This window comes from Aphelocoma coerulescens (assembly GCF_041296385.1).
Source record: "Aphelocoma coerulescens isolate FSJ_1873_10779 chromosome Z unlocalized genomic scaffold, UR_Acoe_1.0 ChrZ, whole genome shotgun sequence".
Classification (NCBI taxonomy): Eukaryota; Metazoa; Chordata; class Aves; order Passeriformes; family Corvidae; genus Aphelocoma; species Aphelocoma coerulescens.
This window is the reverse complement of record NW_027184085.1, coordinates 8,108,226-8,130,831: the sequence shown is the minus strand read 5'-3', so window position 1 is coordinate 8,130,831 and position 22,606 is coordinate 8,108,226. Positions and strand designations below refer to the sequence as shown.

Sequence of the window (22,606 nt, the reverse complement as noted above, 5' to 3'; positions counted from 1 at the left end):
AAATGAAGCCCTGGCAAGGCCACCCCTCCTGGAAAAGAATAAGAAGAAGGGGGGGTGGAAGGGGGAGGGAAGGGAAGGCAACAAAACGGAACCAAAAAAAAAACCCTTAGGGTCATAACAGGGAATAACAAAGCAGTGAGTTATTTATGCAGCCATGATTGGCAAAAGTGATTGCAACATGAATTTGCCCAGAAGCAATGATTAGATCATAAAAATGTTAAGGAAATCTGTAACTCAACACCATTTTATAGATTGAAGAAGTTTTTGTTCCCTACCTTAATTGCAGTGACTTGTTATTAAAGTATTTATTCAGAGTAATCTCTTTGGACAGCGAGCCCTTATCCCATCTGCATGCATAATTAAAAGTGAGGGGGGAGAGAGGGAACATAAATGGTTTACCATGCTACATGAGCAAGGGAGGGAATTACACAATGACAGGTGAAGAGCAGATTTATCTCCTGTTGGAATTTCAATGCTGCAAGCAAGGCAGGACACTGTTGCTAATATCCTTGCAAACACCAAAGTTGCTGCTTCTCCAGATTACTGTCCAAAAATTATTGCTGGTCTGTAAAAGGCCTGTAGCACTGCATCTGTGACTGTGGGGTTTTGAGCCATTGGTGCTCAAGCAAAGAGATTAGATTTGGGTATGTGGGCTTGTGAATCGATGTCTGTGCTTAAAAATGGACTATTTACTTACTTGGCTGGCTATTTATTTATTTATAAATAAACACTTGTAATGGCTGGCTTTGCTGAATATGAATCAGAGGCTTGTAGTTGTTCCAGCTGAAACAATGTCATCACCTGCCTCCTGCTGCTGTCCCTTTTCCGATGATAAAAGAATTTGGTGCAATTCTTCTTTTTCTACTCTGAGTAGAAAGAAGGTTGTACTTGAACATTCATCTCTAAGCAGATTTATCATCATTAGGCACTACTCAAACACACGGTATCTGTTTTTAAATTGAACTGTTATGGATCTAAATCAGATTTACACAGAGTAAGTTGGTATATATTTGGCTATAACTGTTTGCTAAAGAGTGTTTTTTCCCTTAACTTCTGATGTCTCACCTCTGCAGCAGCAGTATAGAGAATGCCAAGAACTTTTGAGCCTCTATCAGAAGTACCTGGCTGAGCAGCAAGAAAAGCTATCACACTCCCTTTCTGAGCTCAGTGCTGCCAAGGAAAAGGAGCAGAAGGTAAGCTCTCTTTTGCCATCTCCTTTTTTTCTTTAAATGACTTAGTCAAAACATCTTTTTGTTGGTGTAAGTGTATTATCTTGCATCATAAAGTATTGAATCCTATTTTGTGATTGGTTTCCCATGAGTCCTTCTCTTAATACACGGATTGCAGGAAAACAAACAAAAAAAACCCCACAACTTTTGGGTCAATAAAATAGGTGAAGTTAATTGACCATGTTGTAATGGAGTAAGAATCATGGGAACCCACACCTTTGCCAAGGAAAAAGTTAAGATGCTCTTCTGTTTTCTGTTCCGTTACTTAAACAGGAAAATAATTGCAGTCACTGAAGATACAGCCTTTCACATTGTGGCTTTTGATGATTGAAAAGGGCTGTATTACAGATGATGTATTTGGTCAATAAAAGCTTTCTCAAGTCTGTAAAACAGCTCATCTGATTTGAGCTATTTATAGAAGACCTATAGTTCTATATGCAGTTAAAACCAGAAAACGTTGGCTAGGGCATACGTGTTAAATTAAGTGGTAAAATGTTTCTCTGATGTAGGTGCCCAAAACCTCGAGAACATGGTTGCTTGAGATTTTTTTCTGGTAGGTAGGTGCTTCGTTTGCATCCCTGCTGATGGCAGATCATACCCTGGAAGAGAAGACTGCCTATGCAAGTGCTCTACCCCATGTTCTTGCTTGCTGTTTGCTGGTAGCAGCTTCCATCTGCAGATCTCCAGAATCCATCTTACATTAAGACCATGCCTTTTTGTAGAGGTTATGCCCTTGATCCTCTCTTCTGCTGGAACAGTCTTAAAGGCTTATTTATAACAGGGCTAGAAGTAAAGTCATCAGCACAGAGTATCCAAAAGGAGGCCTGATTCTGGCATCTCAGTGGTTCCCTGCTGTGAGAATTATACAGCAGATCCTGCTTCTCAGGAGACTGGAGACTGTGCAGGAAAGAGTCTTTTGATTCTCTTCAGGAAGCAGGTAGTAATACCCTGACTTCATTGTCATCAGGAGTGGTTTTTTTCTGTCCTGATGATGTGGCTTTTTTAGGGTTTTCTTAGCTTTTTTTTTTTTTTTTTTGTCCAACATTGTTAGACATTGAGCTGGTTGTCAGGCTTTTAATCTTTTATAAACATTTCATTTCCATTCTTTTGCGTTTATATCTGCCATTCATTTTTGTGATGGCATTGAGTTCAAAACAAGAGTATCCTTCTCCCAGAATGGGTGATGTCTGTGTTGTTGCTTGTATGGTATGCAGTTTGCTGGGGATCTCCATGGAAAATAGTCCAGAGGAGTCCATGTAGTCCAACAGCACTGTGGCAGCTGTGTTTTGGGTGATGCCAATCCTTCCTTCAGGTTTTGCCCTGAGTGTTTCATCTCTAGTCTTTCAGCTTCAAATACATTTATCCTATACTAGGTTAGACCTTTGTATTGAGGGATCCAGTGTCATCACATCTACAGGACAAAAGCATGGAAGCAGATAATAGGAAACCTTTAGCCCCCTGACTGTCAAATCAGTTCAACAATCCACGTTCATCTCCTCTTATTCTTCTATCTTCCTAATCACTCTATCAGTATATACAAAGGGAATTCTTTAAACTTGTTTTCTGGTTTAATGTGTAAAGTTTTATCAAGCTCATCTTTGATTCCGTTATTTCTTTTCTCTATACTTAAGGTACTTTTGTCTACAAATGCAAATTCAGATATTATATCAAGGTTTGCCTTGAAATTTCATTTATGGTTACATACTCTACAGCTCCAGCCTAGCAAGTCTGAAATTACCCTGGTCCTCTTGTTGTGTGCAAAGCTTTGTAGGTATAGATAAAAATCTGTCAAAACATGCTTCAACTGTTTTTTCTTGTAGCATGCAAAATGTTTCTGATGTTTCTAGCCTTCCTCTTTAATTTTCTCGTTCTTTTCATTTGGCTCTATAAATGGTTACCATTTTTCACCCAAACAAGCACTTCGTGCTGTTTCTCCTCACAGCTCAGAAACTGTGGAGAGATGAGCAAGACTGCACCACTCTGTCCGGTCTTTCCCTCACGCACTCCTTCATGGGATAGCTTTCAAAACCCAAGAAAGGTCACTGGGCTGCTTCTTGATGGACTTACCTGTTATTTTCAAACATCTTTTAATACCTGAACTGTGAGCTCTCACTGTCCTGATGGGTGTCTTTGTTCTATTTCAGTGTTGTCTTAACACAGTAGTTCAGGCTGGCATTGTTCTGTCTGCCTGGATGGGGTCTGTCCCAGGGGAAACACAGCAGGGAGGGATTTTTGAGAGGAAAGAATTGGGAGAGGACAGATCCAGAACACTTTCCTGCTGTTCCGACTGCTGCCCATGCCAGTTCTTATTGCCCCGCTGAAGCTTTTGTGCTCTCCCTTTCTGTTTTAAGGTGGACTTTTACAATAGCCACCTTACTGAAATATTAGGCTAATGAAAGTCTTCCTGAGTTTTGTTTGAATCCAGATGCATTTGAAATATTTTCCTTGCTCGTTTTTGTCTGAGTTGAGGAAATCCTGGATTTGTCTGGGTTTAAAGAAAGACAACTAGCTTGCTACGTAGTTTTGTCCTCATAGAACTGTCTAGGAGACATAATCAATGTTTCCTGTTTCAGGACACTGCTGATCTTACTGGGGTCTCTGTATTTCCATGTACGATGCTGTTCCGATTTTCCCGTGTCTTGCAGAAACCTTGGACTGCACAGTTGTAATCTGTAATGAAGCACTTCTTTGTTCTGCCTATTTTGAGCTGTTCTTTCTTGTTTCTGTTCGTGTTCCCCTCTTTTTCTTACTTGTTTGGAGTAATTTCTAGAGCTACACCTATATCTTAACACCTCCTGCTTCTGCTTTTCACGTGCCTGTCTCCCTCATTCTTACCCTGCCGTAATGCTGATCATGAGCTGCCACTTTCCCCTGGGCTTAGATAGGTATTTGAAAACATCTCCTTTCAGTGTTTAAGTGCCAGGTTTTCTGTCAGGATAAGACAATTAACAAGTAAAGAGAACTGCAGCAGTACCAAACATCGATGGCATCGTTGTAAAAAGAGGTGGAGTTCTATAGAATGTAAACTACTGCAGTAGCTGTGTGCATGTGGCTGAAATGCAGCCCTGGTTTGTAGCTGTACTGAACTAGTGCTGATGCTTTGGTGTGGACTTTTATTTTTGTCTGTTTTAGTATCACCTAACGATAGCAGTAACTCTGAAACCATGTTTTTCTCTTAGCTAATATTGCTTCTTTATAAGGAAAGTCAGCCCTCAAAATGTGAAGAAGCATCCTGGTAGTAGTGAAATAAAATTGCTGGGAAGATGGTGGTAAGATGATTTAAGTCAGAACTCTCATGGAGTCAATAATCAGTAAGTGGAACATGGAACTTCCGTTTTTTGTGAGATAAAGTTAATTCCATTTGAAAAGATACTTAAGGTGACATGAATTGAATTATTCAAACTGGCCTTCTCAGCATTAACTCTAGGTTAATATCTCATGATGCCTCTGGTTTCATTATAGGAGTTTTAAGTACATAACTTTTTATAATAAATTCAATACCTAGAAGCCGAACTGAAATTGGTTTACCTTCTACCAACCCATAAAAAGAAGCATTAATTGTAAAGTGAATATTAAAGTGGTCACTAAAGTTGACTCAGATTCAGAGAGATAGCACTTCAGTAAAGGAACAGCTTTACTGCAAAATAGGCTTCTGCCTTGCTGTTAATAGAAAATATAATTCATATTAAAATGTAGTTAAACTTTTCTATCAAAAATGATTTTTGGATATACTCTCTGCAATGCCCAAATGTTCAGTCTTTGCAATTTTCAGAAGCTTTACACAGACATGTAAAGAAAATTGCCCTTGTTCTAGGTAATCATGTCCGACCTAGTTTATATACTTGCTACTTCACTGCCATCTCAAACAGTGGCAAGAATCCAGTTTGCTTTGGCAAGTTCTGGCTGATGAATCTGTAGATGTTTTGCGGTGTAGGCTAGGACTTGAGGCTCTGAAGTTGGACAGGCAGATAAGTTTCTGCAGAACTGGGGTTCTTGAACTCTATCACCTTAAGGAAGGATAATACCTGTAGTCTCGGCACTGCTTATTAATGTTAATCTTTGAATTTACAAGTACAGCTGGCAGAGTTTGTTTCTTATTTGTGGAAGATTACCAACACATCTGCCAATTCCCTCGATTCACAAAGATTATTGTGTGTGTGTGTGTGTGTGTGTGTGAGGCTTCAGTTCTTCCTTGTGTAGAAAAAGCATGGATATGGAGTGGGATTATAGATGGAAGGGAATATCAAGAATTTATTTTCAATGGTGTATCATTTCCCCTCTCCCTCTGTGTTCCGATGTCTGCCTCCTCTTTTGGGGGGTCTGCCAGTGGCCTTCATCAGGAACAAGGAAGGTACTGTTCAATGCTAAGCACCATGCATGCATCCTGAAAGACATGGTCTGCTTTGGATGTATTGTAAAATCCTAACAAAATTGAATTTTGGGACAGCTTTTTTTTTTTAACTTTTTTTTTTTTTTTAATGTTGCTATTTCTCTTGAATCACTTCTTAAAAATTGTTGAATGCAGTTGTATCACTTCACAGTAAAATCTGAAAAAAGCCATTTGCCTTGCTTTTTTTTCACATTGGCAACTAAGATTCGTGTCCTTTTTTTTTTTGCCTTAATAAGGATGATTCCATATTAAAACTTCAAACGTTACTTATTTGATTTATTAATTTTTTTTTCTTTGACAAAGATATTGAAACACACCAATCTTCAGAAGCCTTTCTGTCCCTAAACTTCCCCAGTTCCATTTTTTTTTCCAGCACAGGTCACCTTTAAAAACATTCTTAGCTTGCTTAAAGAAAAAAAAAATCCCACACATGCAAAGGGTTTTGAATGCTATAAGGTAAACCTGCATGATAGAATTGACTTTGTCTGTTTACCCAGCTGTATGGGAACAATGGATGAGCCCATCTGAAAGATACTTGAAAACTGGGATAATAAATAAAGAACTAATTTGAGTAGGGACTCAAGGGTATTGGAATAATTTTGCAAGGCCAACAGAGACAGTTTTAGCATGAGTAACTGTCAGGAATAGCCTTGCCTTACCTGTGTTACTTTCTGCAAATCCTCTGATCTCTGTGTGCCTCTGTTATCTGTAAAAATGAGATAATGTTTTTATCCTCATTCTTTCTGGTTTTTTTACTGAGAATGTCAGATTTCGGGTGCTTTTTCATGGGTGTTCAAAGTGATTAGCAGTGATATTTCAAACATAGGGTGGTCTGGACTAGACTACCCTATAATTACATGAAGAAAAATAATGGTTTTTTCCCTTTTACCTCTAAGATACTAGGTCATAATTCATTTACCTGTCTTTTCTAAAAAATTTTAACACGGAACAGTAATGCAGATGGATATAATATTTAAGCAAAAAGGAAATACCAGTATTGCAATACCTGTGTGTTGCTAGCATGCACAACAGAATTCCGCCCACACTCAATCCCCTGGAATGTGTGCCAGAGTAGAACCGTTTGGCTCACCCTGTCTATTTTCTTGATGTGAATGACACTGTGTTCCTAGTGATAAGCACTTCACTCTCAACTCACTCAGTTCACTGCTTAACTGAGATTGGTGCCAGTTCACCATCTCTTTGTTCTACAGTCTTTAATCAGCCTTGTCTTTAGTCTCCTTAAGATATTTTGATTTTCCTTTTGTTTCTTTGAATATGCCTCTCTCAGTTTTATCCATTTAGCTTTAAAAACTGTCCCTCCTGTGGAAATCTTTCCTTGGGTGAACTGTCGTGTCTGGTGTATATTTTTCTGTTGGGGGATAAATCTGGAAAGAAGATAGTGCCTTTCTTTCCATTCTCCAAGATCAAAACATCCTCTTGGCTTTGTAGGCTTCTGATGATACTGTTATACTTGTGAAACATCACCTCTGGATTTATATGAGCATTTAAATTTGCAGCAGAACTTCCTGTCCTTGAGAAGCACTTTGCAAACTCTTAGATCTGATATTGCAATTTCTCCAGTCTTACTTGTAGTGGCTCTTAGGAGAATGCATTGTGGCCATACTCACCAGCATCCTCTCACTTTGAAGCGGGAGTGGGGCTTTCTTCAGTGGATTCAAGGCTGCATACGAATGCACTTGCTGTCAAAGATTTTGTATTATGCTACAGGCCTTGAGGAAGGAAACTTCTGTTCTATCCATCACTTTGTGAAGTTGCTGTTTACCTGGCAGTCATTAGGAGTGTAGCTGCCTAGCGATATGCTGGCACTGCTGTTGTATAGTCCATTTGACCTGTGCACATGCCCTTTGATTCAGCAGTATTTAGCCTTTTTCAAAACTTGAGACTCTTGAAAATCAGTTTCTCATGTACTTACATCCTCAATTCACCAGTTCCCAGTTCCTAGACGTGTCTGATTCCTCCAAGTGTGGCATGTCTTTTATATTGTCATTAACATTACCTTCCTGAACTTCAGGAAAATCGTTCCTGGCAGCTTTCAAAGCCCAATTGAACCAGGAACCTAATATACTTTGAAGCTTGCCTTGTTTTGGTGAGGTGTAGATCAGATAACTACCACAGTACCCATCCAACTTGAATTTTTCTGTGACTGTTGTATATTCTCTCGTCACCCACCCTTCAAGAGGGAGATCATTCCATGAGAACGTATTTTGGTAAAAAGTGAAAATGCTTCTGGGCCAGTCCAACAGTTGGAATCCTATTTCTGAACATGCAGACAGTTAGAGTTGTCATTTCTTGCTGTTGAAATGACTATAGTCTGTAGCTCATCTAGGATTTCATAATCTAAATACCTTTATTCATCACTGTAGATTACAGATAGTGTGATATAAGCGATTACTATATTGAAAGATAAATTGCTTGCCATCTCTTGCCTGCAAAGCACACATTTTTGTGTGTTGATCAGGGTGTTTAATTAGAAGTGTCTTTATTTAATGAAAGCCAGGTGATTATCAGTTCAGGGCACTAAAGGTTGGTCTTTGTATGGCAGAAAGATTTTTCATGAGAGCCGAGGGTGTAATTTTCTTTCAGCTAAGAAGGTGGGAATTCGTTATCTGTCTGTACCAGGATGATTGCCTGCAGAAATATCTCTTCGAGTTAGTTCTGAATACCCTAAGATTTAGCTTGAGTCTTTCATTTTGAGCTGCAAAAAGTTCAAACTTAAAGTTTTTCTGATGCACAGTTTGCCATTTGAAGTTTCTAAGGAGTCTCTCCTTCTGGGATTTTTACCCACAATAGGACAAATTTCTTAAGATCTTGAGACAGTTGGACTTATCTCCTTATATAAGCAGAATGTAACTGGTGAGGTGGCATCAGCACAGACCATGCATCCACAGCATTTACTGCAAGTCTGCATACATATTGCATGTGATTTTTGGTTAACAGCAGCATGTTTACCTGTCTCTGATCCAGTGAATGCATTAAATATCATTGCATAACAATTTTTGGTTGCCGTCTATTTATGGCAAGTGCCAGAAAATGTCTGCCATGTCTCTCTTTGACTTACAGTAATACACATTGCTCTTCATTTTGAAACTGTGCTTGTATAATTTCAGATTTTGAAACGTGGGTAGAAACAGATCATGTAGACATTCAGAGCCATCATATGGCAAAGATGTTTCATAGTACTGTCAACAGAAAAAGGGGTACATGAGTTTCTCCTGTCTATGCAAGAAAATGGTCAATCTGAAACCAAAGTATTCAAAGCTACCCACACATCTGCATGGGCTCTCAGGCTGACTGAGTTACTTACTAAGATTTAGAGTGCAGGAAAGCAAATGATGTCCTCTGACCTCTCTTGGAAGTCTGGATTACCTTGAAGTTGGTCTCTGCCTTGAAATAAAGTAATTTCTCATTAATCTTTAATAGATGCATTTAATTCCATGTTAAATCTTTCCCCATCTGTTCTCCATAAATGGTAGCAATTCTATTGAGTGGAGCAGACCAAAATGGATGTCTTCTGTTTTCTGGTGTGTAATTTCAAAAACTCCTCTTACTCTCTGGAGCTGAGTCTTGACCATCAGTACCTTAGTCGTACGATGCATCTGATGAATGTCTCTGCTTTAAAACTTCAGAGGAATTGTTGCAGTGGGATCTCCTGCAACATCCATAGGCAGCGAGGCCCATGGAAAGAAATAGGGAGCGATTTTTGATAGAAGTTTCAGAGATCTTTGTTTTCCAGCCACATGGCCAGGGGTCTGCCAAAAAGACTTCGGAATCACAGGACAACCAGGGTCCTCCCTGGGCAGGGGAACACAAAATAACCAATGGGGAGCAGGATTAGGGTACATGTGACCAGGGAGCAGGGAGACCCTGTGCCTCGGCCATGCCTCTAGCCCAGGGTCCCTTCTCCCAGGACCCCATGGCAGGGGGGAGGAACCCCATCAAGGAATTTTCACAAAGAAGACCTGCTTGGATTAGGCTGGAGATGGTGTCTACCTGGAATTTAGTAAAGCTTTTGACCCTGTCTTCTGCAACATTCTCCTGGAGAAACTGGCTGTTCATAGCTTGGATGAGTGCACTGGTGACTAGTGAAAAAAAATAGCTGGATAGCCTGGCCCAAAGAGTGTTGGTGAATGGAATTACAACCAGCTGGGGCTGGTCACTAGTGGTGTTCCCCAGGGCTCAGTACTGGGACTAGCCCTGTTTGTTATCTTTATTGATGATCTGAAAGAGGGAATCAAGAGCTCCTTCAGTCAGTTTGAGAAGAACACCAGGCTGGGTGGGTGGAGGGCAGGAAGGCTCTGCAGACGGATCAGGACAGGCCGGATCCGTGGGCCAAGGCCAAGTGTGTGAGGTTCAACAAGGCCAAGTACCAGCCCTTGGGTCAGAACAACCTCCTGCAGCTCCAGGCTGGGATAGAATGGCTGGAAAGCTGCTGAGTGGGAAAGGACCTGGAGGTGCTGGTTTTCAGGGGCTGAACATGATCTGGAGTGTGGCCAGGTGGGCAAGAAGGCCAATGGCACCAGGCTTGTGTCAGCAGTAGTGCGGCCAGCAGGACCAGGGCAGTGCCCATCCCCCTGTGCTGGGGGCACTGGTGAGGCCACACCTCAAATCTTGGGTTCAGTTTTGTTTCCTCACAGCAAGAAGGACACAGAGGTGCTGGAGCATGTCCAGAGAAGGGAAGGGTCTGGAGCACAAGTCCTATGAGGAGCAGCTGAGGGAGCTGGTGGTATTCAGACTGGAGAAAAGGAGACTTGGGGGACCTTCTCACATGCTGCAGTGACCTGAAAAGAGGGTGTAGCCAGGTGTGGGTCAGTCTCTTCTCCCAAGTAACAAGGGACTGGACAAGAGGAAATGACCTCAAGTTGTGCCAGGAGAGATTTAAGTTGGATATGAGAAAAAATTTCTTCACCGAAAGAGGGGTCAATCATTAGAACAACCTGCCCAGGGAAGTCGTGGAGTCACTTCTATATCCTGCAAGCATACAGAAGATGTGTAGATGTGGCAGCTGGGGACATGGTTTAGTGGTGAGCATGACAGTGCTGGATTAATGGTTGGACTTCATGATCTTTAGGTGTCTTTTCCAACCTAAAGGGTTGTTTGCTTCTGAGAACCTTGCTCCCTTCTGTGACTAGGTCAAGGACCTACTCTTGCAGGCTTTCACTTTTGAACCTCAGCAGAAAAGCTTTTATTCACAGTCATATTGAGAACATCATTTTAGTCAGGAACCATTCAAGTTCATGGTCACAGAAAATGAGACTGAAAATTTTAATGGAGAGTTTGTCTCATTAAGTGAGAGCACAAGACTGCAAAGGTAGTTGCCTGTGAGCAACTGAAGTCACTCTTTTGGATGTTAAGTGACAGCTGTGGAGACCATTTTTTTCCTGAGATCCATATGTTGCTCATATAAAGCGCAGCATTCCACACTTAATGTGGCTTCTTTTTGAATACTTACCCTTCAGAACTTGTTCAGCTAGGCACTCTGGGACTCCTTGTCATCTGTGGTTTTGGTGTATTTGAGAGTGTCCCTTGTAATGAGTGTGTACATTTAGGCATGGGGTCGAAGGAGACAGAATGGTTATTTTTAGCTGTAACTTTTGCATTAGGTGTGAGCACACTTCCTTGAGGTCCCTGGAGATCTTGAGGTTGGGAGGGATAGAGGACCAGGGATGCACAGTGGTGTTCTGGTATCAGCAGACATGTGGGAAGGACTTGCTTCTGACCAGCGTCGCCAATACAAAAAGCCTCCTGTTCTGTGTATGTGGGTGCATGTGCAAACATCACGTGAATGAATACACAGACTGACTTGTAAGTAACCTCGTTTTTAGCAAACCCATATTTAGCACCCATTGAAGACACAAACCTATGGCTGAAACATCAGCACAAGTTCAGCATTCCCACTTGAACTGATATGCATGTAGCAAGCTCTGAATAAAATACCCTCTCTGGTTGTGTGACTACAGTATTTTCTACTTTTTCTAAATCTTAACACAGAAATAAGTCCCAGATTAATTAATTTATTTATTTATAACTTGAACATTCTGGTTAATCAGCTGATGTCAGCCTTTTGAAACATTATCTTATGCCCTTACTATAGATTCCAAAGGTTCAGGTAAAATCAGAGCCAGGAGTAGGTCTGGAGGTAGTCCTTTTTACTTGCAGAAATGAGAGCTCGGAAACACATTTAAAAAGGTCTTTAAATATTTAGGCCATTGTTTTTCATTTTTTTCCATGGGAATATCATTAATGGGACATGAGAAGTTTTGATTAATATTTTTCATTACTTGTGCTGACTATGAGAATTCTGCATGCAAGTGTGCAGCTGGGACTGCTACTGTGGTCTACCAGGTAGGTGAGGGCTGGCAAGCAGATGAATTGGGATCTAATTCTGTTCTGTTGCTGTATTGCCATCAAGTTATTTAATTGCTTTCTGGATTAGTTTGTGGCCCTTTAAATAGGAGATGATGCCCAATGTTTGTTAGAGAATCTAAGCTCAGTGAATTTAAAATGCTGTGTAAATGCAAAGTTGAATTGTAGGTCTAGTTGTAAGATAATGTAAGGAGAGCTCAGTTAGCAAGTACTCAACATGGGGAAAACTCCTCCCTCCAATGCTGTGTGATACAAGGCAGATACGTATGGTATGATCCATTTCATGGACGTGTTTATTCATCAGAGGTAAAAAGAATCACATCATCTGAAATGGGAGCGTATGTGCTTCTGTGAGTAAAATACAAGAAGAAAACACTGGAGTCCTTATTAGTCCCTATGCATTCTTATAATCAGTTTATTTAAGGATTAATTATAATATAACAGTTTACTGAAAACACTGTGGTTGTAATAGTGTGCTTATTTAAAAAGAAATAAATTTAGAGGACTACAGATTTGCTTTATAAAAAGTATTTGAAAACTTGCAGCTTTTCCCTTTCAGTGCTTTGTCAGTCAAGCTGTGTAACTTGGTGGACATGTACGTATTGGAAAGTTACTCCCTGATTCCTTCTTTGTAATGATGAGTAACAGCAATGTCAGTCACTCTTGGGTCCCTGTGTACATGGCAAGAGTGAAAGTGTGGAACACCTGCTGAAAGTTACTCAAATCCAGCAGGTGATTCAGTTTAGATGAATCTGGGCGTCTTCTTTCTGAAGTCCTTATTATTTTTTATTAAATATCAGGATATTCTGTTTACTTTTTTCATGAATGATTAGATGGCATAATCATTAAGATAATGAACACTGCACATAAAGTGGACAACCCTAAGTAGTAAGGAGAACCATTTTTTTTTCTGGTCTGGCTTGATTTTCAGAAATATTATTAAGGCTGTTTACATGTTGAACTAATCCCTTCTCTTAAAATTAGTAAGTATTTTAAGTATTCCTTTTGATTTGTCTTCAACCTGTTGGATCCATAAGTCTGCACTTCTGTATGGGAACAAATTCCAGATAGCAGGCTGCCAAACAGACCTGGCAAAATTAGGGATCTTCATGACTCACTTTTAACCTAATAGAAGCAAGTTAAAAGATTGAATTAAGAGATTAGTGGTTCTGTTAAAATAAACACTAAATAAAAAGTTTAAGGATATTGCGAAAACACTTTGAAATGTCAGAAACACTGTAAAGGGGAGGGCTGGTCATTTTTTAAATTATCAAAAGCCTAGGAGAAACCTCTTCTTACTTTGGGTGTAATCACCAATTTTCTTTTCTCTCTGTGTTAGTGAAGAATCGTTACATATCATGGTTTGATAGACAGGTTGACCTGAGTAAGAGCTAAAGTGGAAGTTGCCATCCATCACTGTAAGATGCACTATTTCACAGTGGAAGGGGGCAGAAAAAAAGTTTATCCTGGGGGCATCTGTGAGCACATAAGGCTCAGTTATTTGGATGGCAGATGCTGTTTGAAGTAGGGAAGATCTCACTGTGTGTGCTAGCAGGTGTGAACTGGTGCAAGGCCAGTAAGTTGTGGGTACATGTGAACAACCCTCTGGGAACAGGAGGCCACTGTTCCCTTGGTGCCTGCACAGAGCCAGGCACAGACCTGGGAGGTGCTGCTGTCAGCACAACCATCACCACTGTGGGTTTGGAAAATTTCCTTTCTCTGATGGTCGTATTGAAGTCATGAAGATTTAGACACCTCTAACAGAAAGCTGTTCCTCCCAGAAACTGGTCCTCACAGTTACAGTTTTTACATGTATTTATCTCTTTTCACAAAGGGGCAATTAAACTCCCATAAGTCTGCCAAATTTATTACATTCTGTCTACCTAAATATTTCCTGTCATTTCAGTTGAATGTGGCATTTTCCGGTTCTTTTTATCTTGCAACTGCTTAACTGTCACACGTTCTTTCTGAGCTGGCTAAATGTCGAGGGTGGAATAAATTATTACTCACATACTGTTATTTGTATAACTGTACTATTTGGATTGGGGACCAATATCCTCTTGTATTAGGTATGCATCTGAATTTGAATCTGAATGATGGTCACTGTTCCAAAGAAGTCACAATGTTGATGTGTTGAAGCATTTTTTTAAAATCAGTTGGATATGAAAGCTGCTTTGAAGATAAATGCAGCATGATTAAATTAAGTATTACTTACTGATATATATTTCTTGCATAAATTTGATTTTCTATTTACATTGCTTCCTGAAAATGCCATTGTTAATAGAGTTCTGACATCTTATTTCCCTTATTGCTGTCTCAGTAGCATTTTATTTCTGATGCTTTAATAACTCAGTGTAGACTGAAAGGATAAAACTGAGGGAATTGACTGAACTAATTAGACCCTGATTTGTCTGGCTGTCCAGCGCCTGACAAACGTGTCTTTGACATAAACAGAATAAAACATTTCTGCCATTAGCCACTTACAAATATCTATTTTGGCAGAGCTTTGAAACTATTTAATTCTCAGGGCATATTGTGCTGGGTAAGGAACCAATTCAGGATTTTTCTTTTGCCATTGTGACTCCCCCTTCCTGTCTGTGTTGAAATAGAGTCATATTTAGTAGCTTCACAAAAACTCAAAAACAGTTAATGCAGTTATCACCCTAACAAACTGAGTATTTCTGAGAAAGTGGAAATGTTCCCATTTCAGTTTCTGGTTAATGACACACTTGAGTATGGGATCTGAAATGTCAGTCTTTGTATTTTCAAACCTGTAGAAACTTGAATAAAGCTTATACATAAGAGCAATCAACTCTTACAGCAGTAGGCTAAATATCAGTTTCTGAAAATAAATTTTATATGAATCTGTTCTCCAGACAATTTGACTTTTAAATGTTTAAAAATGTGACATCTTTATATAAGTGAATATAGATTGAGGCAGGAGCTATAAAAACTTGAAGTTTCCATGCATCACCTACTTTTCACTATCACCTGTTAAACAGCACAACTGGATACAATGTGGCTTTACTACTTTCCTTACAATAATTTACTGCCCTTCTGACCTATAAACAGATAACCATTAGCATGACTTGATACTGTTAGATGTTTGGATACATTCTCAGGTGTAATTCACGGTTTTAAATATTGTATGTGTGGAAGGTTTTATAACCCAGCATTTGGAAGACGACAGCATTACATTTCCTTGCACAGTGTTTTGGAAGTAATGATTTGTCACTGCAGCCTTGTTACAGGGCTTCCTGAGTGAGCGTCTTCTCACCTCCTCCTGAATTGTTGTATCCTTATGTAAGGACCATTGAAAAATTCATTAAACACCTTCCCTTTTGTCATTGCTTTCTCTGAGGGTGACTTCACTGCAGTCTGCATGCAGAAAGTTTTTGGTGACCTCAGTTATTGATTTACACTTATAACTTCATTGCAGTAAGGGGGGGTGGAATTTGGGAGTGAATGTAAGTGGCTCCTTGTCCTGCATCTGCTACTGATTCACTCTGTGACCTTTGGATAATTACTTCAGCTTTCTGTGCCTAAGCTCACTATTTGTACAGTGAGGTCAACAGTGCTTCCCACCAGCACTTGTAAAGCTTTTCAAGTTCTGTGCTTGAAAACCACAAGAACAAAGCACTGTCAAGATTCATAATGGCATTACCCCCTTTGCACCAAAGTCCTGTATTGAAATAAGAACAGTTGGGCTGGGGTAAGAGTGGTGAATCACGTCTGTAATCCCTTTTCTGGTTTTGAGATATAAAATAGCTGTAAGAAGTGTTCATGCAAAATGGCAAACCATTTAAATGCCAGCAGGGTTATTAGACTCCTCAGGTTGCTGCTTTTGAGCACTGTGTCTCATTTTGGTCAGAAGTAAGGTGACACATTGGTCAGAACACCAGGTGATGCATGGGTTTTCACATCTAATTAAACTGAGGGTGCAGTATTGTGCCTGAACTGTGCCTGTTAATGGAAATCAAAGGGTTAGCACCAGGTACAGGTGCTGACTAGGTAGTGAGCTAATGACCAGCGAGCACTTGGTAAAGTTCATTTCATCATTGTTCCAGTCAGTTATTTAAAAAGGTTAGGGGCAGGGGAAGTAATCTTGAAGCATGTCAGTTGAAAGGGGTGTACCCTTTGAAGAAGAATGCATGGAAGGATCTTGAATGACTAGCTGAAGACTGTATGTTAGTGAGACCTCAGGTGCTTAATCCTCATTTCTTTTATGAACTTAGTTTTTAAAGCTTGTTTTAGGACATAATTGAGAAGAGGGCTCATAGTAGTCAACAAACACTTTACTTGGTAAGCCAATATAGATTAAGAATGATTGAAGATAATCAGAAGACTTCTGACATTCACGTAATGTTTACCTAAAGCACGCATTGTAACTTGTTTGTTACAGAAGTTATTATCTGGAGATTAACAGTAAATGGGTGAAATGGGAATATAAGACCAGAATGAGAAAAAGACAAAGGGTAGGAACAGGGAGATGTATTCAGGTGGAAGAACAGGGAGGTGACGTAGCCATGCTCTGTTGATACTTGTGAACTATGATAATGCTTTTTCAGTAGATATTTCCAGGAGAATACATCCAGGTTATTGTTTCTTGAGAGGGTAATCTTCTAACATAGGTATTGTGAAGAATATCTGTAAGTGCATGTAGTGTTGGTAAGAGGGCTTTGTGGATATCCAGAGTTGATATTTCTCTCAAACTTGGAAGAAACTCTGTCACTTATTCTGTAAGTAAGGGTAAATATGTGCATTTGCTACACAGCAGGTGTCTTCAGTTTGCCAAGTTCAGCTGCCCATCAAAGATGAGATCATTTAATTAAAAAAAGGCTTTTATACATTTGTGGTAAGCTGTAGAGACAATGTGGGTAGGGAATAAAATGATTGGAGGAGCAGTAGAAAGTATGCAGCACAGGTCAGTAAGAGGTCCTCTGTAATGACAATAATTGTTGGGAACATTTTAAAATACACTTAATCAGTATTGGGATTAAAAAGATTTAATATCTGACAGGCTGAAGTTTGTTCATAGCCGTGATTAGAGAGCTTGCTTAGGCAGTGGAAGATCTCTGCTGAACTAGTGAAGATTGGGTTAAGGTCTGACTGTGGCCCAGTTTTATATCTTTAAGATTTTGGAGGCATGTTGGGATTTGGTGTTGCAGTTATGCTGCATTACTGAATTGAAATTAGTTTTTCATACATCAGAAGCAAGTACTGCACACTTGTAGTTTTACTGAAATATTAATAAAAAAAAAGTCCTTTCATTCCTCAAATGCTCTTAAAATGTTCTTTCTAACAAGATAATAACTGTAACCTAACAATTTTATATGCATAACCTTTTGTAGGCCATGCAGCGTGTGCAAGCAGAAATGGTGGGTTGTAAAAAATTAGTGTGGTTGTTTGTATTGTGTTAGTGTTTCAAAGATCAAGCTCCATTCTATTAGGGATAGCATGAATATTAAAGGAAGATACAGATTTCTGGCCCATGCTGCAATTTTGCAGAAGCACAGCTTGATGCTCATACCTGTGTATGGCCTCTTTACTGGGCAGTCGGGTGGTGTTCTGGGCAACAGGGTCCTTAGCCTGGAAATAGGTACTGACAGCCAAGGGAGCTGTCAGGTTTTGTGAACTGCTGCAGTAAACTAGAAACAAAATTCAGATTGTCTGCTTTATTTGTGTCACTGCAGAGGTGCTGGAAAATGGAGGGGTCACAATCATCAGTCTTGGAGTCATTTAGGCAGGTGCTGCACATGTAAATAAGACAGAGTTCCTGTCCTGTCCAGTTTATGGTTTGGGGTGCAAGCAACAGAGAAATGAAAGAAAAATATGTAGTGGTGGTAGCAGAGATGGAGAGACAAGGATGTCCACAGAGCATATTGCCCTATGCTTGCTGGGAGCACAGTGGTGCTCTGTGCCTGCCTTACTGTTATCTTCTAGCAGTAGTAACCAGCAATAACCAGCTGTTGTTAGCCCTAGCGGGGCTTGCTATTCTGATTACAGTCTTGCCTTTTTCCCCCTCAGCTTGGATTCCCATGTAGTTTTAGCAATATTCTTTTGGAGAACTGTTAGAGCAAGATAGGAAGCGAATGTTTTATGGCAGTTCAAATTTGTGCTGGAAAATGGCTTAAAGCATTCTCTTTTAACCTGAGCACTTAGTACAATATTTGTGGCAATCAAGAATGCAGGAAATGAGGATGCTTTGTAGCAGAGTTAATGAAGAAGATTCCAGTGTGTGCAAACCCTTGGCTGCAGTTACGCTAGTGCTCAGAAGGTGCTTATTTTCCTGTCTTTCAGTAAGTCCTTCTCTGATCAGGCAGTCTTGCAGGAGCATTCTCCGTATGTGGCAGATGAGGCACGGAGGAGAGGGCCTGTGGGGGATCACATGCTGGGTCACCGGTGAAGAAACAGGATCTTTATTTGTTGTTTGTTATCAGAAATGAATTACTGGAGGGCATGGTTGTGCCCTGCTTTGGTCAGGTGCCCCCTGAACAGGCTGATATGTTGTACCACATAGTGGTATTAGCTCAGCTCCCAGAAGCAGTAGAGCTGCATCAGTAATTAGTTCTTCTCAGCAAGCTTAATTAGCAGGCTCAAGCAGATACTGCACTGACATGGATACTTAACTTCTGGTTCCTGAGCCAGCTTAAGTATGTGTGCAAGAGCCAAGCGCTGTGCAGTGTGAACTTAAAGTTTTGCCATCTTTGCTTTATTTCATTTACAAAACAGACCTTAAATCTCCTTTTAAACTTCTTTCCTCAAACTTTAGCTACAGCCAGTGCATTTAGAGGTCCTTTTTATCTGTGTGAATAAGGAATAAGTACTGCTTTAAACAAGGCCCACACGTGTCTGATAGAGAATATTCTTTTTGATTAAAATCCATTGGTTAATTATTCAAACAACTTTTTGTTGCTTTTATTATTGTTTTTTAAATCAAATCCCATTTCAGTCATCTTTTTAGGCAGGAGATGACATATATAAAATGATCTTAGTGTTTATTTGAACATCCAAATGCAATAAATCTGCTCGGTATTTCAATAGCATGCTTATTAATAGAACACATTATTCTGTTCAATATTGCATTGTCTTTAAAATTTAGCAGAGCATTAGTAGTAATGAAACTAGCTTAAATCAATATATCCCTGTTATGAGCCTATCTGTGTAAGGAAGAAAATTCAAAAATTTGCCTGTAGCACAATAACTAGGTGATAGTTGCACAAAGAGATCTAAAAGGAAGAGTTTCAGTGAACTTTTAGTTTCTTATTTAGAGTGTGTGCAGATCACAATGTATTAGTATTAATTTTAATAGGAATCTTTTTAGAACTAAAAAAATTCCCGAGAAAATACTTTGATTGCTTAGAATGAAATTTTGGTTTCACTGTCAATAATGAAAAGCTCCAACTCACTGGAGTAGGCTTTATAACTACAGCACATGCAACGCCTAAATTGAGTATTGTGAATACAGTCCAGAAAATATCACAGATATTTTCCTATTCAGTTGCAGAAATTGTGTGAAAAAACAAGTGCGCAAAGAAAAACTAAAATTAGATTTAACATTCTCAGCTTGGCAATCTCACGCTTCCATTAAGTGTATGGGCCAGAATTTTTATACTTAGATGTCTAAAATTAAACCCCTGAATAAAAGACCTGATTGTAGAAAGTGCTTAAGCACAGTGTTTGTAAAGAGATGCATGCCCTAGTTCTGATAGTTTAATTTTAGTTTTCTTGGTGGGTTACTGTCACTTCATTTAACTCAGCTTTGCCGCAGAACAATGTCTCGTTCTCTTGACTTAAGCCGGTTGAGTTGAATGGCAAGGAGTGCAGGGATGTGCCCTTGCAGCACAGCGACTCAGGTGGGTGTAACTGTCTTACACCACTGAGTATTTACAAGTAAGGAAGCAGAGGGAAGACCAGTGAAAGTCAGACCTCTCATTCCTTCTAGGAAACTCTTAAAAATGTGAAGTAACCCCAGTGTTGCTGTGGGGAAAAGCTGCCTGGTTTCCACTTTTGAGAACCAGACTAACATTCTACCCAAGTTGATTCTCCAATTTCTGAAAGGCAATTTGGGGTTGCATCTCAGCAGTGTGTTTGCTAGGAATGCTCCCATATTGAACACTTGCCGATTTTTAATGTGTTTTTCATTGTGTATTGCCTACAATTTTTTGCATTGATTTCAGATTGCTTAAATCCTCCAGAAATATCCACTACCCACCAAAAATCAAATCAAAACAAAATAACCCACACCAAAAACCCCAACAAAAACCTCCAAAAATCCTCTCCCAAAACTTCAGCGATACTGTGGAGGAAGCAGTTTGCTCCTCTGTCATACTCCACCCATGGAGCTGAAGGTCTTTAGCAAACGTCACCTCCCAGTGCTTTAGTGAGATGGGTAAGTAGTAAAGTGTTACAGATGGGTATCTTGAGTCATGGATGGCTTGAGTGATTTACTGTTTAGATATCAGTGGAAGAGGCAGATGAGGGACAGCATTCCTGCTCACGAACTTGCTTGCTCTTTCCCCTTCTTAAGATGTTGAAATGTAATGAAACTTAAACATTTTTAAACAACTTCCAGATTAAATTTTAATAGGAATGAAAAATGAACAATATTCTTACAAGTAAGAAATGGTCTTCATTATTTTTTAAAGTCCATATCATAAGGAACAGCACCATTAATAAGAGCCTTGAGTTTTTTTTATATTATGTACACTGTTCAGATAGAAATTTAACAGGGAATTTTAATGAAATGATGGCAGAAATCACATTTTTATTACATCCCTTTGCAGAATATTTCCTGCGAGACCAAGATAGAGAGAGGCCAAAATTAATGGCTTTTCATAGGAACTGAGTGATAAGCTATGGAAAGCTTATAGAGATAATAATTTTAGGCTGCTGTTTGGATAGCTAAACAGCCTTATGGAGAAGTGCTGTTTAATAGACATATCATGGGAATTAAAGACATTTGGATGTTAATTTGTATACTTATTTTTGGTATAGGACCACAAAGAGAAATTCATTTTACAGATACTTTGCCTGCTGCTCTGTAGAGAGAGGAAAAGAATTCACTTATCGGATAGTTCCTGTCACTCGACCACTTAAGAGAACATGGAGAGTTGTCAGGGGGCTGCCTCTCTTTTCCTTTTTCTCCCCTCTTGTGGTTTTTAATCTGAACATAAGAGAGCATGATAAGATCTTGCCATGGTTTTGTTCTCATTAAAAATTAAAGAAATTGTTATTTTGGGAAATGAGAGTTATGTTTAGGGAAAATAAGCACCAAAAATATTTATGAAAATCTAAGCAATCTAGCATATTATGTTGACTTAGAGTCGAGCTTGTATTGCCCACTTGGCAAATATATTTTACCATATTGCTGTACAACTATAATAATAAATGAACATATACGAAAGCCCCCATCTACTATGGCAACTGGCGTTTTAAAAGCACTTCACGTGCTCAGTTTCCTGTATTTTAAATGCAGATGTTCATCCAAGTTTTAATACCAATGGGAGGCCCTGTTCAAAACCTGCATTAGAGTGAAGCACAAGGTGGCAATAAACTTAATTTGGGCTTTTATCTTTCTTGGTTCCACCTCAAAGCTTTTAAATATTGCAGTTCTGAAGTGCGAATTTCTTTTGTGTTAGTCATTTCTGTGAACACCTGCGAGCGGCTGGGTTTAATTGGCCTACAGCTGGCACTGACTGTATGTGCAGGGGCTGGGGGAGGCACTCCTGATCGGCTGCCTTCGCGGAGGGCATCATTATCTCCTCGCCTTCCTTTTCAGCTCCCCTTTTTTTTTTGTCTTATATGCAGGTTAGAAAGGTTTAGGGATTAGGGACCGAAAATAGAAGGGGCTCCAGCGAGATTTGATGGCTCCTGGATGAAGTAATTTCGGCAAATATATCTGCATGCATCAACACCTTATTGAACAAGTCAAGCGTGGATTTGCTAATCTTGTTAGTCAATTTGCAATACTTCTGTGGCTTTCATAGAGGTGACTGTGCCAAGGGCCAGGGAGGCCGAAATGCACAACAGTGACAACAGGATGGAAGGAAGGAGGAAATTTAAAAGTCCCTTCTCCATGTTAGCTGTTAGCAGTGAAATGGAAGATGTCACCTTATATATGACCAAAACAAAATGAGTACAGGTTTATGTGTAGACATTTTTGGTGGGATGGCTTTGCTTTAGTCACTGATAGTCTCATTTCACTGAGACTCTGGATCTCAGTAATTCAGTTCAAATTAGCAGACTTTCTGTTTCCCTGAGTGTCTTGTACATGTCCTTCAGCTTTAAAGTAACTGTTGCTCTCCTTATAGTTGATTTTTTCAGTTGATTTTCAGAAATAGGTCCTGGCATGACAAATCTTATTTCGTACAAGAAACTACTGCAAAGGACTTGTTTAAAAGTTAAGAAGAAGTAAAAAATTGTTTATCAACTGCTGCTTTATAACAGATCAGTACCTTGTTCTCTACCTATAGGCTACCCTGGGCTTTACAGATGAAGTTGAATTATATAATCTTCTATTGAAATGGAACAAGGGAAGGGAGAAATGCAGCCAAATGACTTGAACTAAGCCAAAATGTCCTAAAGGTCATATTTCCTAGTG

General features: G+C 39.6%; 1 protein-coding gene across 2 annotated transcripts in view; it reads left to right on the top strand.

Moving 5' to 3' along the window:
• KIAA1328 (KIAA1328 ortholog) overlaps nucleotides 1-22,606 on the top strand; it is a 171,789-nt gene that overhangs the window by 67,506 nt on the left and 81,677 nt on the right. For both annotated transcript variants that reach the window (XM_069001894.1, XM_069001893.1), the window contains exon 6: nucleotides 1,066-1,193. In XM_069001894.1, the coding sequence (XP_068857995.1) occupies nucleotides 1,066-1,193 (128 nt within the window). The remainder of the gene's footprint in view (nucleotides 1-1,065; nucleotides 1,194-22,606) is intronic.